Source organism: Camelus ferus, chromosome 33 (assembly GCF_009834535.1).
Source record: "Camelus ferus isolate YT-003-E chromosome 33, BCGSAC_Cfer_1.0, whole genome shotgun sequence".
Lineage (NCBI taxonomy): Eukaryota > Metazoa > Chordata > Mammalia > Artiodactyla > Camelidae > Camelus > Camelus ferus.
In genome coordinates this window covers 11,030,020-11,043,535 of record NC_045728.1, presented here as the reverse complement: position 1 = coordinate 11,043,535, position 13,516 = coordinate 11,030,020, and the positions used below count along the sequence as shown (strand labels likewise).

General features: G+C 53.2%; 2 protein-coding genes across 13 annotated transcripts in view; one reads left to right on the top strand and one right to left on the bottom strand.

Annotated features, from left to right (window-relative positions):
* Nucleotides 1-3,992: 3,992 nt before the first annotated feature.
* Nucleotides 3,993-13,516, top strand: part of LOC116661181 — an 86,848-nt gene continuing 77,324 nt past the window's right edge. For all 11 annotated transcript variants that reach the window (XR_004316973.1, XR_004316968.1, XR_004316976.1 and 8 more), the window contains exon 1: nt 3,993-4,210. The gene's annotated coding sequence lies outside the window, so the exon portion shown is untranslated. The remainder of the gene's footprint in view (nt 4,211-13,516) is intronic.
* THY1 (Thy-1 cell surface antigen) lies at nt 4,433-9,216 on the bottom strand. 2 transcript variants are annotated; one of them, XM_032472588.1, is made up of 4 exons: nt 9,082-9,216; nt 7,101-7,158; nt 6,148-6,483; nt 4,433-5,692 (listed from the first exon to the last, which is right to left on the bottom strand). In XM_032472588.1, the coding sequence occupies exons 2-4, from the start codon at nt 7,135-7,137 to the stop codon at nt 5,580-5,582; spliced, it is 486 nt and encodes a 161-aa protein (XP_032328479.1). In that variant the 5' UTR covers nt 7,138-7,158; nt 9,082-9,216; the 3' UTR covers nt 4,433-5,579. The 2 variants fall into 2 exon arrangements, with proteins under 2 accessions (XP_032328479.1, XP_032328481.1); XM_032472590.1 differs by lacking the exon at nt 9,082-9,216 and adding an exon at nt 7,582-8,084.

Below are 13,516 nucleotides of genomic sequence, written 5' to 3'. Positions count from 1 at the left end.
CTTTAGCTAGATTTGATGTATATTATTTAGCAAACGAATACATTTACAGAGACAAAAAGTATTACCAAGTTTATCATGTAAAAGCAGTCTGTTACCCCATCCTACATTTTTATTCCCCAGAGCAACTACTCTCAACTATTTTAGCTAGTTTTTCTGCTACTTGCTTCTATATTTAGATTTTTCTCATATAGATAGCTGTTTCTTGATTTTTCAATTTTAAGTATTATCTGTTGGCTTTCACCTATGGAAAACGAGGGTTAGCTTTCTTGTACGCTCATTTCCTCCCTCACCAAACACATATACTTATCCTTCTCCCAGCCTCCAGTATAGCTTTGTCACAATTTTTGGTTAAAATAGCTGTTTAGTGTTTATATTAGTATGACTCTGTCGATATTTCTAGCTATGTAATGTGCTATATGATTAGAATTCTTCTTTTCCTCCCTCTGGAGTTAATACTTGCCTTTTTTTTTTTTTTTTTTTTTTTTGGTTGTTGTGAATTTCAAAAACCCCTTATTTTTAAAATAGTTAAAGATTTACAGGAAGTTACAAAAATAGTGTGAAGAGGTCCTGAGGACCCTTCATGCAGTTTTCCCCAGTGGTAACATCCAACATGAATGCAGCACAACATCGGAACCAGAAAATTGCTGTTGGTGAAGTCCGCAGACCTTCCTCAGATTTCACCGGTCCTCCCAGTTTTAACTGTATGTATCTCAGAGTCACCCCTTCTGTTTTTGCCATACCATTTTTATCCCAGCTGCCATCAGCTCTCTTAGGACCACAGCAATATCCTGATTTCTGCTGTTGTTCCTCTCCAGTCTATTTTCCACAAAGCAGCAAGAGGGATCTTCTAAAAATATTATTAGGTCAAATCCTTTATCCTTTCCCTGTTGCTCTTAGAATGAAATTCAAACTCTTCACCAGGACCTCCAAGGCCTCCTGGGACCTGGCTCTTACCTACCTCCTCAGTGACCCCTTGCACCCCTCCTCGCCCAGACACCCTTCCTATTCCCTCTGTCTGGCTGTGCTCCTGCAGCTTTCAAATGGCTGGCCTTTTCTCATCCTTCCTGTCTTAGCTCAGTGGCCCCCTGCTCAGGTCGTCCCTGATCATCCGACTAAAGTGGGCCCATCCTTCTCTTGCTGCCTTCTACGGGTAGATGATCTATAGTAACCTCATTTACTTATTGCCTTACTTGCTCCCTGTCTGCCTCCTATTCTGCAACGTAAGTTGTATGCGGGTAGGAACTTGTCTGTACCACTCACTGCTCTGTCCTCACTGCCCTGCACAGATAATTACCCTCCCTGTCACGGAGTGCACACTTGGCAAATGTTTAAATGGAGACGACTGGGTCAGGGACCCTGATGATGGGCCCATGTGCTCTGACAGCTCGACCATCGCTAGGAATCCAGGCTGCTATCTTGTACTTTGTCATTTGTAACCCACAGCTTCTATCTCGTAGTCCAAGATGGCTGCTCCAGTTCCAGCCATCAGCCCTGCATTCCAGCCAGCATGAAGGTGAAAGGGTTTCACATTCTCCCTTTAAAAGCACTTCATGGAAATTATACACATTATTTTGTGCTAGTGTTCCATTGGACAGAACTTAACCACATATACACACCTTGCTACAAGGGAGCCGGGAAATGTAGTCTTTATTATGGACCATGTATTCTAGTTCTAGTTTGTGGGTCATATTGCTGAGAAAGAAGAAAAGAATGCATGTTGGGAAACCTCGAAGTCATCTCTGCCACTGTTTTCCCGCCTATAGTACCAATCACTGTGCTGAAATAAATTCTTCACTTCTTATTGGACTGGGGCTGTGTCTTTTACCTCTTAGCACAGACAGGTGCTTAATGTTTGTTATATAAATAAATGATTCCAGGGCTTCCATCTTATTTTAGAAATTAGAGAATTGAGGCACTGGAGGGTGAAGTGACTAGGGTCACCTAGCCCAGGTTCCCACTGAATTCAGGGAACTGCTTTCCTGCAGACTGGGTAGGTGGCCTCTGTTGACCATGTCCACTGCCAGGCACTCTTACCTCTGATTCTGGGCAGCTCCAGCCATCCAAGGCCCCTTCCGGGTGTGGAGCCACACTTGGCTCCATGGAACTCTCCCGTTGGTCCTCCGCTGCCCTCTACAGCATGTATCCACTTCCAAACCTTCCCTGCCCCAAGGTCTTCCCTTGGTCAGGCAACGACGCCTCCTGGGGGTCTTCACAGAACACGATCCTCTCCTAGGGGTGGGGGATACTTGGAGCCTGAGAGCCCTGGGCAGGAAGGCCATCCCACCTTTGTCCTGAAGCCCTCTTGGGTTAGCAGGAGGAAGCTGACGACCCTTACTCTTTGCCAGAACTCTGAAGGATCCCAGACCCAAGGATTCCTTAATGGTAGATGAGGAAATGGTTTACTCTTAGCCCAGGACTTGTTCTTTCACATGTGGAGACAAACCTGCCCATCACAATGTGGAAACTGCAAACAGAGAGGAAAGGGATGTCATGCTGAGGGGGCTGGAGGACGCGTGTCGCAAGTGCCCTGGACAGCCGGTACATTTATTGGTTAGCCAGAGGAAGTCCCTCCATCTCCCCGTGGTGCTCTCCCGCCTTTCCCTAGGGGGCCCTGGATGTCAGGGAAGTCCTCACACTGCGCCCTGTGCTGCTGTTCCTCTGTCTCGGTGGACGATCCAACCAGAAATGGGGGTGTGGAGAGGGGCTTCTTCTGTCGCTATTGAGCAAGAATTCCATGTCCTAAGGTAGGGACAGAGATGGCAGAGGGGAACGTGGGAGATGGATGAGGAGGAGTGGGAAGGCGGTTGATGGGGTGGGGTCTGGGCATGTGTGCAGGAACCTGGGAGGGCCCCAGCCCTCTTTGTAATTAGCCAAGTCACTACAGATGCCCTGCAGCACCTCACAGCTCTCCTGACATGGCCAGAGAGGACCTGGTGGCTGTCGTGGCCTGCCTCTGAAAGTCCCCGGCAGCCTCAGCCTGCAGAGCGGTCCTTCTGGGTCGCCCTATGCTGTGAGGCCCGGTGGCCCTGACTAAGTCGTAGGGCCCCTTCTCAGGCCTAGGTCTGGTCCTCTCTTCTCTGTTCTTGCCCTCCTATGGTCCCTGGGCCTCTGACAGCCTCTGTGTCTTCTGAAGCTAACCCCCACCCCTGTGGGCCTCAGGCTCTCCTCCCTGAAGCGTGGCTGCTGTGGGCAAGGTGTCTGCCCAGGATGCTGGTAGGGTGGCTGCTAAATTCTTCAGGGAAACAGAACCAGGCTGTGACACAGACCATACCAGAGGCTCACACAGGTACCAGGGTCTCACGGTATTCTCACGCTTGAGGCTTCCCAGTTCTTCCAGAAAGACCTTCCAGCTTTGGCTCTTACTACCCCGAGGGTAGCATCTGAACTCCCTCCCCCTATGAAGGCTCCTTTCATTTTTTGGCTGCAAGCAGGGCAGAGCAAGAGGGGCCTGTGTCCATGATGTCCCTGCATCTGGAGACCCCAGGCTGTCTGGCCTGGGCTGAGTGGCTGACACCCTGCACGGGGGGGGGGGGGAGGGGGGGGCGGGGATGGGCTCTGTGGTCGGTGACCCAGGCAGCTCCCTCTCTTCCTTGAGGGCTCCTCTTGTCCTCTTTGGGCACAGCTGCTACATAGGCCACTGGCAAGGCACAGGCATTGATGGGAGATGTCAGGCAGTGTGGGAGTCAGTGGCATAAATTTAGATCCTGGGCCTTTAAGCAAATGCTCAGGAAAAAAACCATCCTACCCAGAGCTAAATACCAAATGAGTCAGCTTCTGGATAGTTACCACCCTCCTCCCCCAAATTCCCCTGCAAAGCAGGGAAGGCTGTCTGGGGGCTGCCTCACTCTGCCAGCAACTGCAACCTAGAATCACCCTGGGATGCTGTTCTAGTCCGCAGTGCCAGGGGTCGCTGTTCGCATTCCACTCAGTGGCTTTTAGGGGAGGGAGCCAGCGATGGGCCTCAGTGTTCCCTCCCCACCCTCGGTCCTTTGGATAGCTGTGCTGGTTTTAAGAGGTTTGTCTTTACTCCTTGGTGATGTGGACAGCTCCCAAGGCTCCCGCACGTCCTCTCCATAGCAGATGTGACTTGATGGGGGGAGAACAACCAGATCTGAGAAGAAAAACGTGGACTCCACACCGTAGTGCTTTTTAGCATATTCTGGAACCAGTGCCATGCGGCTTGGCCATTGGAGTCTGTCCTTCCTGCCAGGTGAGTCAGCAGAGATGGAACATACGTTTTTTAGGGCAAACGTGCCACGTTAGAGTGGTTCTGAGAAGCCGGGCACACAGTGGTCCAGCCCTGTGGGCAGCGGGGGAGAGGAAGGGCTGCTGAAAGTAGGGAAGGGGGAGACAGGGAGGTGGCAGGCAGGCCTCTGGCTAAGGGAGGGGGACAGGCCTGGAGACAGAGGAGCAAAGCAGACTGACAGGAGAATGGATTCCAGAGGCTTGGTTTTATTGTACAGTATTCTTTTTCCCCAATGAGATGCCGTAAGCTGTGGTGGCACTACACATGGTCACGAGACAGGGCAGGGCCGCCGGGTGGGGGGCTGGGTGTTGGGAAAAGCCATCTCTTGAGGCATGTCCCATTCATGGGTCTCACCCAACGGCCTGCCTCAGGCCCCCCAGAGGTCCTGAGAAGGCAGGCCTAGGGGGCAGGGGGTGTCTGAAGGCTGAGGCACTGATAGGGGAGGAGGGAAGAGCCTCCAGGAGAAACACTTGGGCCACTCTGGGCGGCTCCGGGGCTCCACCTGGCCTGACTTACTGTCTCCAGGTCAGAGTTCCAGGAGCTCTCAGGAGCTTGGGATAGCCTGGGAGGGGGCGTGTCCTCCTCTGCCAACCTCCCAACTCTGGTTGAGCCGGTGAGAGACACTAGGCTCCCAGTTTTAGCTTCCTCAGCTGGGGCAGATGAGGGACTCTCCCTTCTACCCTGCCTCTCCAACCCATCAGCACCACTTTCTGGGCAGAACCTGCATTCTCACTGGACCCAGGCCCCTTGGGAACTTCTGCAGGGATAAGAAGACAGCTTTTTTGCTGTGGCAGAAAGTGCTCCTGGACATGCTCAGTCCTGTCCTCACATGACGGGCCACAAGTGCTTGGCGGCGCCCTCACATCCCGGGTCTGCAGGTGCCATTCCTGCCTGCTGACCCCCTCCCCTCTCCTCATCCAGGTCTCTCCCAGGCCCCTGGTCCCAGTGGGCAAGGATGATCTCCCACCTGCCAGGGGCTGATATCCCTCCATCCTACACCCCTCCCATCCCTTCACTCTCCATCAGGTTCCCAGCCCTGGCTTCCCTTTTCACGAACTCCAAAGAAAAGGAAGGAAAAGCCCTAAATAAACCAGACAGAAGCAGCTCTGGAACAAAGAGTACAAATAGCCAGTGGCGTGCGGAGAGGGTACGAGGTGGCAGTGGCAGAGAGGGTGGATAATGGCATGCAGCACTGGGATTCCTTAGGAGGGGTAGGGTCCCCATTTCTCCCCGAGGTGTGTGAGGCATTGAGGGGAGGGGGTTAGCTGACTCAGAGAAGTAGACTCTCTGGACTGGGCCTGTGGCTTCCTGTATCCTCCATGGGCCCAACCAGTCACAGGGAGATGAAATCCATGGCCTGCAGGAGGGGCAGGGAGAGCAGGAGCAGCAGCAGCCACGAGGTGTTCTGGACCAGCAGGCTTATGCCCTCACACTTGACCAGTTTGTCTGTGGAGAGAGAATGGGGTAGAGGGGCAGGGCTGGAATGAAGAGAGACCAGGACTCAGGCAGGCGCAGGCCCATTCCCCTGGGGAGGCAGGTGCCATGAGGTCTTAGCTGAATCCAGGGCCGACCTGGTCCAATAGAACCATGTTTCCCATCTGCAGTTTCCTGACATCATCACAAGAAAACTGTAGGTGAGGTAGCCAGCACCGTCCTGTCTTCCAGGTAGGGAGGAGGAGGCTTGGGGAAGCCAAGTGATTCACACTTGGCCCTTCCCCCATTCACACTGAGGGCCGTGAATCCCCAGGGCTCAGGCAGCAGTGTGGGGAAGGGGAGAGCGGTTTTGGGGCCACTCCCCTCTCCGGCCCAGCTAAGGGGACTGCCTGCTGTCCCAGCCAGCCCGTTCCTCCCCAGCCTGCCTTTCCCAGCTCATTTGGTCTTGTGTTGAGGGCTTGCCTTACCTCTGAGCACAGAGACATTCTTGTTGGAGATGGTGGGAGGCTGGCCAGAGAGGCGGAGTTCGCATGTGTAGAGTCCCTCATCCTTGGTGGTGAAGCCGGATAAGTAGAGGACCTTGATGTTGTACTTGCTGGAGAAGCTGGTTCGAGAGCGGTATGTGTGCTCAGGCACCCCCACAGTGCCATAGAGCACGTGCTTCTTTGTCTCCCGGGTCAGGCTGAACTCGTACTGAATGGGCAGGCTGGTGGTGTTCTCATGGCGGCAATCTAGACGAAGGCTCTGGTCCACGAGGCAGGCTGTCAGGCTGGTCACCTTCTGCCCACGGGCCACCTGCAAGACTGGCACCAGCAAGGGGAAGCACATGCTTAGCATGCACGTCCTGAGTTCAGTCTCTAGTACCTCCATATAAATACATACCTACCTACCTACCTACCTAATTACCTCCCCCAAAAAAATTAAAAAAAAAAAAGACTGGCACCAGCAGTGCCCTCTCTGAGTTGGGGAGGACCTGCAGAACAGGGGGCCTCCTGCTGCCATTAATAGTAGAGAGGGCCTGCCAGGGAGGGTACAAGGGTTTGCTCTCTGAGTACCTCTCCCCACCCAGAGGTCCCTGAGGGCCAGTCCACCTTCTCCACTGGAAACCCCAGTCTACCTCCTTCATCTGCTCTAGTCCTGGGTCCCACCAATGTGTTCCAGGGTCAGGAGATCTTGGGGGAGAGGATGCAACTGGTTCCCATATGGAGATTCCAACTCAATATGGGGCAGGCTCAGTGACTTGTGTTTCCAAAAGCCACCCCAGGCAGTCAGAAGATGAACAAGATTGTTCAGCTGACTTAGGGAGGAAAAAGGGCCCTCTCTCCCTTAGTCACCTCTGCCTTCTGAGGTCATGAGGAAAAAGCTAGCTTCTGTGAAGGGAAGGAAGCTTGGAATCCCAACCCTGCCCCTTGCCCAGTACCTGTCAGCAAAAGAGCGATGCCAATGGTGGGGTTCATGTTGCCGAGAGCTCAGTCCACCTGGGGGTGGAACAGGATGGGAATCAGCCAAGAGGTGGGACAGGTGTGCCCACAGTTACTGTCAGGGCGAGGGGGCCCCTGGGAGACATGCCATAATGACCATTGGTGGGCATCCAAGCCCCTCTCTACTGTCCTCTCCCCTCCTGACTTCTCAGTGAATGTAACACTACCTCTGGGCTCTTCCTGATTGGGGAAATCAAAGGGGATGGGGAACACAGCCTTCAGTGGTATATATCTGTGCCAAGCACTTAGTAGCTGGGTGGCTTTGGGTAAGTGACTTTAACTTGACCCTTGCTACTTCCCTTCTGGAAGGCAAGGACTTCCTATTTGCTTTTCAAGGGGAAACCACCAATTCCTAAACAGTTCCTGGCATGTAACAGATGCCCAAAAGATGCTGAATGAACCTGAGCTTTAGATACCCACAGGGTTGTGATGGGGATTAAGAAAAATGACAGACATCTGGCACTGTTCCATAGTAAGTGATCCACAAACGTTAATTTCTCTCCTCTTAGATGACTGTGTGGGTAGGGATGACGTCAGGTATGTGTGTGGCTCCAGGTAAGACTGTATTAGGTGCACAGCTAAGGGTGTTCCCGGTTGGGTAAGAGGAAAAGCGACAGTGCTCTCCAATTGCATTTGTTCTCTGCATCCAAACCAAGATGTTTCCAATGGTCCAGCTCTCCGGGTGGAATTCCTGGGTGTGCGGTTTCCCAGTCCGGCTTCAGTAGCCTCCCTGCCTAGGCTCTCTGCCCTGTCTTTTTTTTTTTTTTTGCAGCCTAGGCTGGATCAATATCCTGGCGAGGCGACATGGAGCGGGTAGCCTAGCCTGTCCGCAGCAGCGCTGGCCAGGGAGAAGCCAGCGGAGGGGCGTGCGCCTGTAGGGCGCGCCTCTCGCTGCTTCCTGGATCCCGGGAGGTCAGCCCTGCGGGGCGGGGCGGGGCGAGGCTGGGGTCCCGCGGAGGCCGCGGCTGCAGTCTGTTCCATCTCGGACCCCTGCAGGGAGGGACCCGAAAGAGCTGTTGGGGGAAGAAAGGGGTCGACATCTGGTTTTGATTAGCAGATACTGAGTTACAGAGGAGGGGTGCGAGCTTGAGCTCTAGGAGGGGAAGGGGGAAGGGGCAGCTAGAACTAGAAAGGAAGAAATGGGGCTGATGGGAGGGGGATGTAGAGCCAAAGGGAGGGGTAGAGCGCGGTAGGGCAGGCGCAGTCTGTTTTTGGTTTTCTCGACCTTGTGTCCCCGCAGCCAAGAACCCGAAGAAGCTTCGCGCTCCTTCCCTCCCTAGCCTGTATTCGACCAACCCCACCCTTATACCGTTTCCATATTCCAATCTTTTCCCTTCCCAAATGAGGTCCCTCTCCCCCTCATCCTTTTCCAGTTCTCGCCTCCCCCGCCTGCCTGCCTCCCCCTAGTCCCCGCCCGCGGCACTGCGGTTTACCGTGCCTTGGGTGCCCCGCACTCAGTCGGCCGCGAGGCCGAAGGGCAGAAATTCCCTCCAGTGTGCGGTCTTCCTCTCTCCCTCCCCCACCCCCAGCCATTTCACCGCCCCCTGCCCCCGCCTTTGCGAGCCGGGTTTGGGGAAGTCTCGGTGGAGAGCAGACAGACAAGGCTGTCCTTAGCGCCCTTCCTCCCGGTTCTCCTCCAGCGCCCCAGTCCCAGGCAAACGACCCCACAGCCTACCGGGGCTCCGGCGAAAGCCCCGGAGCGCCTACCCCGAAAGGCGGGGTCCGCCGCGGCCCCTGGCCTGCAGCAGTGGCACCCCGCCCCAGCCCCTGCTTGGGCAGCAGGCTCCCTCCGCACGCACTGCGCGGCTCCTTCCCAGGGCGCCCTCGGACCGTTTTCCAAAGCCTCGGGTTGGGTGGGCTGGCGTGGGCGCCTCGGGCCCATCGCTGCCCCCCGGGCCCCGCCCCGGCTCCAGCTCTCACCTGGGCTCCGGTCCTCCGCCGCAGCAGCCTCCTTCCGACGCGCCGCCGCCTCCAGTTGCTGCACCCTGCCCGGGGCCCGCAGTTTTCACCCGGGGTGGGAGAAGAGATGCGGGGAGGGCCCGGGGGCTCGGCCAATCAGAGGCTGAGTGGGGAGCGAGAAAGGATGGCAGAGGGAGGAGAAGGCGGTCCGATATTGGTGTGGGAGAGTGGCCAATGCAGCAAAAGGGGACCCTCACCCTGTGGCTGGCAGGCCTGGCCAGGGACGGGAGGGTTCAGGACCCGGGAGATTAGGGTGGGGCCGCTCAGGAAACGCTAGCCCCCTCCCAGAGCCCCGCTAAGTTTGCTCCTCTTTTAAGGCTTTAACCCTTTCTTCTGACCCAGGCTTCTGAAGTCTGTGGGGAAACCAAGGGCTAAGGGGTGGAGGATGGAGGCCAGCAACTGGGCCCCCTTAGGCAGCGCCCACGCCTCCTCGTTTCCTTTTTAGCTGGAGCACATCTATCTCCGTGGGAGCCTCCAGTGAGGTTTTTGGTATTGGAACGGTCCAGGCTTTCTCTAAAGGAAGATGGTGGGGTGTTTTTTTCACATTGGAGAAGCCTTTTAGAAGCACGACAGGTACTGCACCGTTCCCAGTCCCCAGCTCGGCCCCACCCCGCTCACCCAGCCTACAACACCCTGGGGCGCTCAGTCCCCCTCAGTGCCTGGGCCGGCACTTCCTGGCACCGGAAGGCACAGCGCTGGCACTTCCTGGCACAGACAGCTAGAAGGTTCTTCTCAATTTCAGGCACTCCTCCTGCCCTCACTCCCTCCGGTGTCCCTGAATACTGTTGCCTAGTCTTTAGACAAGGGAAGGGTGCTGCCCTCCACCAAGCACTGTGCCTGGCACATTCCGTCCATGGCCTCACGAACCCCGCCACAATCTGTCAGGTTCATCCGCCCCACTCCATCCCACTTCATAGCCAATATGTGGGAGAGCTGGCCAGTTGACCTGGGCTGTGGAACCCCCATCCTCAGTGCTGAGCCAGTCTAAGTCTGCATCCCAGCCCAGTGGGAGGAGAAACTGTGGAACTGTGGGTAGGGGGAGGAGATGGGACCAACTAGAAAGGAATAGCAGATACCAAGCTTTTAATCCCCTGGGGCACCCCACCTAGCCCCGTCAGTTTGAAGCCCTAGGATTTATTTTTTTATATTTAATTTTGTTTTATATCCAGTGCTGATCACTTGTCTCTTCCACCCACAGGTGAGGTGATTTTTTTTTTTTTTGAGTAATGTTTTCTTTGATTGATTTGCATCCTTATGGCCTCTTTGTGAATTCTAGTCCGGACATTTTGTGGGCTGGCGGCACCCCCCGCCCCCCACCATCTCCCTACCCATTCTCATATTTCCTCATAGAAGTCAGCCCTGGCACCTTTGCTGCAGCTTCTATTACTGTAATGGCACTGTTGGAAGCCATCCCTGGGCTAGCACTAGAATAAGCCTCGAAGATGATAGAGTCCAGGGGCCACTGGCTTTGGTAAACAACAGAAGCTTCTGGAGCACTTTATGAGAAATGGAGCTGCCCTGGTCCACCTGGGATCTCCCTGATCTAGAAGTAGCCTGCAATTATCACAAATTCCCCAGGGTCTGGGGACTGTAGACTATCTCTCTTCATCGATCAGGTGACCTGGCTTCTCCTTATAGGGTAATTTTTAAGGCCCTGGATGTCCTGGCCCCTGGCTGCTGACCACCACCACCTCGTCTTTCCCACTCATCTTCCGGCTGCATTCCAGACATGCTGCTTCTTCCCTGTCACTCCACGTAGTGTGTTCTGACCTGCTTAGCAGCTTTCTGGTTCTCAGGCCAGGGATCTTTCCTATCAGAACACAGTTGCTTTCGTTGCTTTAGCTTTGGCCTAAGCTTCCCCTGACCCCGCCCTACCACACACACAGATGAGGCTGGAGATGTTTCCTTTTTTTGGAGCAGGACACGAGGATACACCCAGAAGCTCCTTAACTACAGAAGACATCTGGGCTCTGGCTGCTCTGTTTCCCACTCTATGGCCCAGTCTGAGTGTTGCTGGATGGAAGGCCTAGCTGTGCTATTTTGATAAGGTTACGAGGACCTGGCCTACTTTCTGGGTCCCCAAGCACTTTACTTCAGGAAGGGGAGGAGAGTGTGGACTCTAGAGGGTGTGGCAATTGTATGCCTGCTAAAGCAAGGTCTCGGGCTGGTTGGAGTTCATGGCTCAGATGAGACATTTAGGGGCTGAGATGGAACACAGGGCAGTGATGGGGAGGAGGTTTAAAAACTCCCACTTGCTAGTGGGACAGGATAAGAGTGCTGAAAGCAGGAAGGGTTTAGAAAAACCCACCCAAAGCAAGATTTCCTGTGAGACTGTGACTGCCCTATTGGTCCCTTGGATTTTTCCTCTCCCATCATCTCCAGTTGCCTTATCTAGAGACACATGGAGTAAATACTCCTCTAAAAATGCACATTCCTTTAGGATGACCAAGGGACTACCAGCCATTGTCTCTTATTTTTGACTGCTTTCATCAGATTGTCTTCATAGAATCACAGAGGTGGCAGAAGCCATATCATCATCTTATAGCTAGAAACTGAAGCTCAAGAAAGATAATGATTTGTCAAAGACCAGACAAGTACTTTGGAGCCCAGCTGGACTAGCTAGATCCCAGATCTCCTGAATGCACGGACACAGCTCACCACTGCTCCCAGGGTGGGTCTTCCGACTTCTGCTAGACTGATTTCACTGGTCCCTAGTGAAATGAGAAAAACAAGGACAATGTGGGGTATTGTGTGAACATAGCTGCCAGGCTGCTACCTTGTTCTGATCGCCTCCAAGTCACTCTGTTGATAAGGGAGGATCCCAGATTCCCACCTTGGGGTTTTAGAGATGGTTGAACATATGACACCTGATACTGGACAGATGTGAGTGACAGCAGTTTATTGGTCACATGTGCTCACAGCCTAGAGGAAGACACCACGTGCCAGGCACTGCCACCTGCCATAAAGACTTGCACTCAGGAACCGTGAACAAGCAGGAGCTGTGGGAGGCAGACTTTGTCTCATCCAAAAGGTGGGATGCCTGTTTCCTGCAGGAGGACATGATTGGCTTGTTTGAATAGTTCTGTGGGCTGGCAGGGGACTGAAGCCTGCTTCTCAGAGATGAGCAGGAACTATGTCTGGTTCCCCATGAAAAGGAGGGTTAACTGGCCTGAGGAACTTAGCAGCAGAAGCTGATCATTGGAAAGGAGAACTTATGGTTAGGCCACTTGAGACCGTCCCAGTTTTATCAGATGAAAAGACAGTACCTACTAGAGAGTCCTAATTTTGGGATTATTGAGGCCACACACCTGCTATTCCTTGTGGTGGCCTATACTTTCATTCTAAGATTATACCTTTCCACTTTTTTGAAGTGATAGTGGTAGATGGTGAGTTTTTAATGTCCTTTCGAGGCAAAAAAAAAAGGAAAGTGGTAACTCAAACTTCTTTGGAAATGTGACTGGTCTACAAAATTAAAAAATCCTCGAACGACTGCTCTACACTCTGCTGCTTCACCTAATGTGTGGTTGAGGTCAAGTCCCTGAGTGAGGTCACTCCCTGAAGAACTGCATGTTTGGCTGGAGACAAAGAATAAAAGTTTCTCTGAGAATGCAGGGCAGAGGAAGAGAGGACAAAGCACCAAGGGAGATCAAAATTTCAACATTTATTTAAGAAACTTAATTCATGGATGCTTAATTAATCAAAGACATTGTTGTTCTAGGCACAGGGCTGGACCCTGGGGATATAAAGATTGATGGAGCGCTATCTCTGTGCTCAAAGGCTTGTCCAGTGGGGGAGATAGAAATGGTAAATGGATTATTTGAAAACAGTAGGGTAGGTGCAGAGGTAGAGATGTGTATAAAGTATTGTGGCAGCTGAAAGGAGGGGCAACTAATGACCCAGCCTGTTAGAGTGGCCTCGTTGGAGAAAGGGAGGCATGAACTGAGTCCTTAAAGACGAATGGGAGTTGCCCAAGTGTGGTGGACTGTGACAGTAATGGCCTCCAACGAATCATTCAACCCAATACTCTTGCCCTTATGCAATCCCCTTCTGCCCTGACTCTGGGCTTGGCCATGTGCCTTGCTTTGGTCAATGAGCCCTTCAGCAAATGAGATGCAAGCAGAAGCTTGATAAGTGTTTGTACGTTGGGACTTGCCTTCTTGGAATTTAGTTGCCATGTGAGGAAATTTGAGCTAGCCACGTGGAGAACTGAGAAGCCTTAGTTTCTATCAACCACCATTTGGGGTCAACTAGCCCCCTGTTGACCTGCTACATGATCACAAAAAGCATCTGTAGTCCCAACTAATGCCACATAGAACACAAATGAAACGACCCCAATAAGCTTACTAAGATGGTTCTAACACCTGGATTGAAATTCTTTGATCTTCCTTTCTCAAGA

Bases quoted from the DNA above. Each gene is read 5' to 3' on its own strand.
- THY1 (XM_032472588.1), bottom strand. From the start codon at position 7,137: ATGAACCCCACCATTGGCATCGCTCTTTTGCTGACAG. The intron at 6,484-7,100 runs GTACTGGGCAAG...TGCTGGTGCCAG, and splicing joins CATCGCTCTTTTGCTGACAG to TCTTGCAGGTGGCCCGTGGG. The intron at 5,693-6,147 runs GTAAGGCAAGCC...CTCTCTCCACAG, and splicing joins GAATGTCTCTGTGCTCAGAG to ACAAACTGGTCAAGTGTGAG.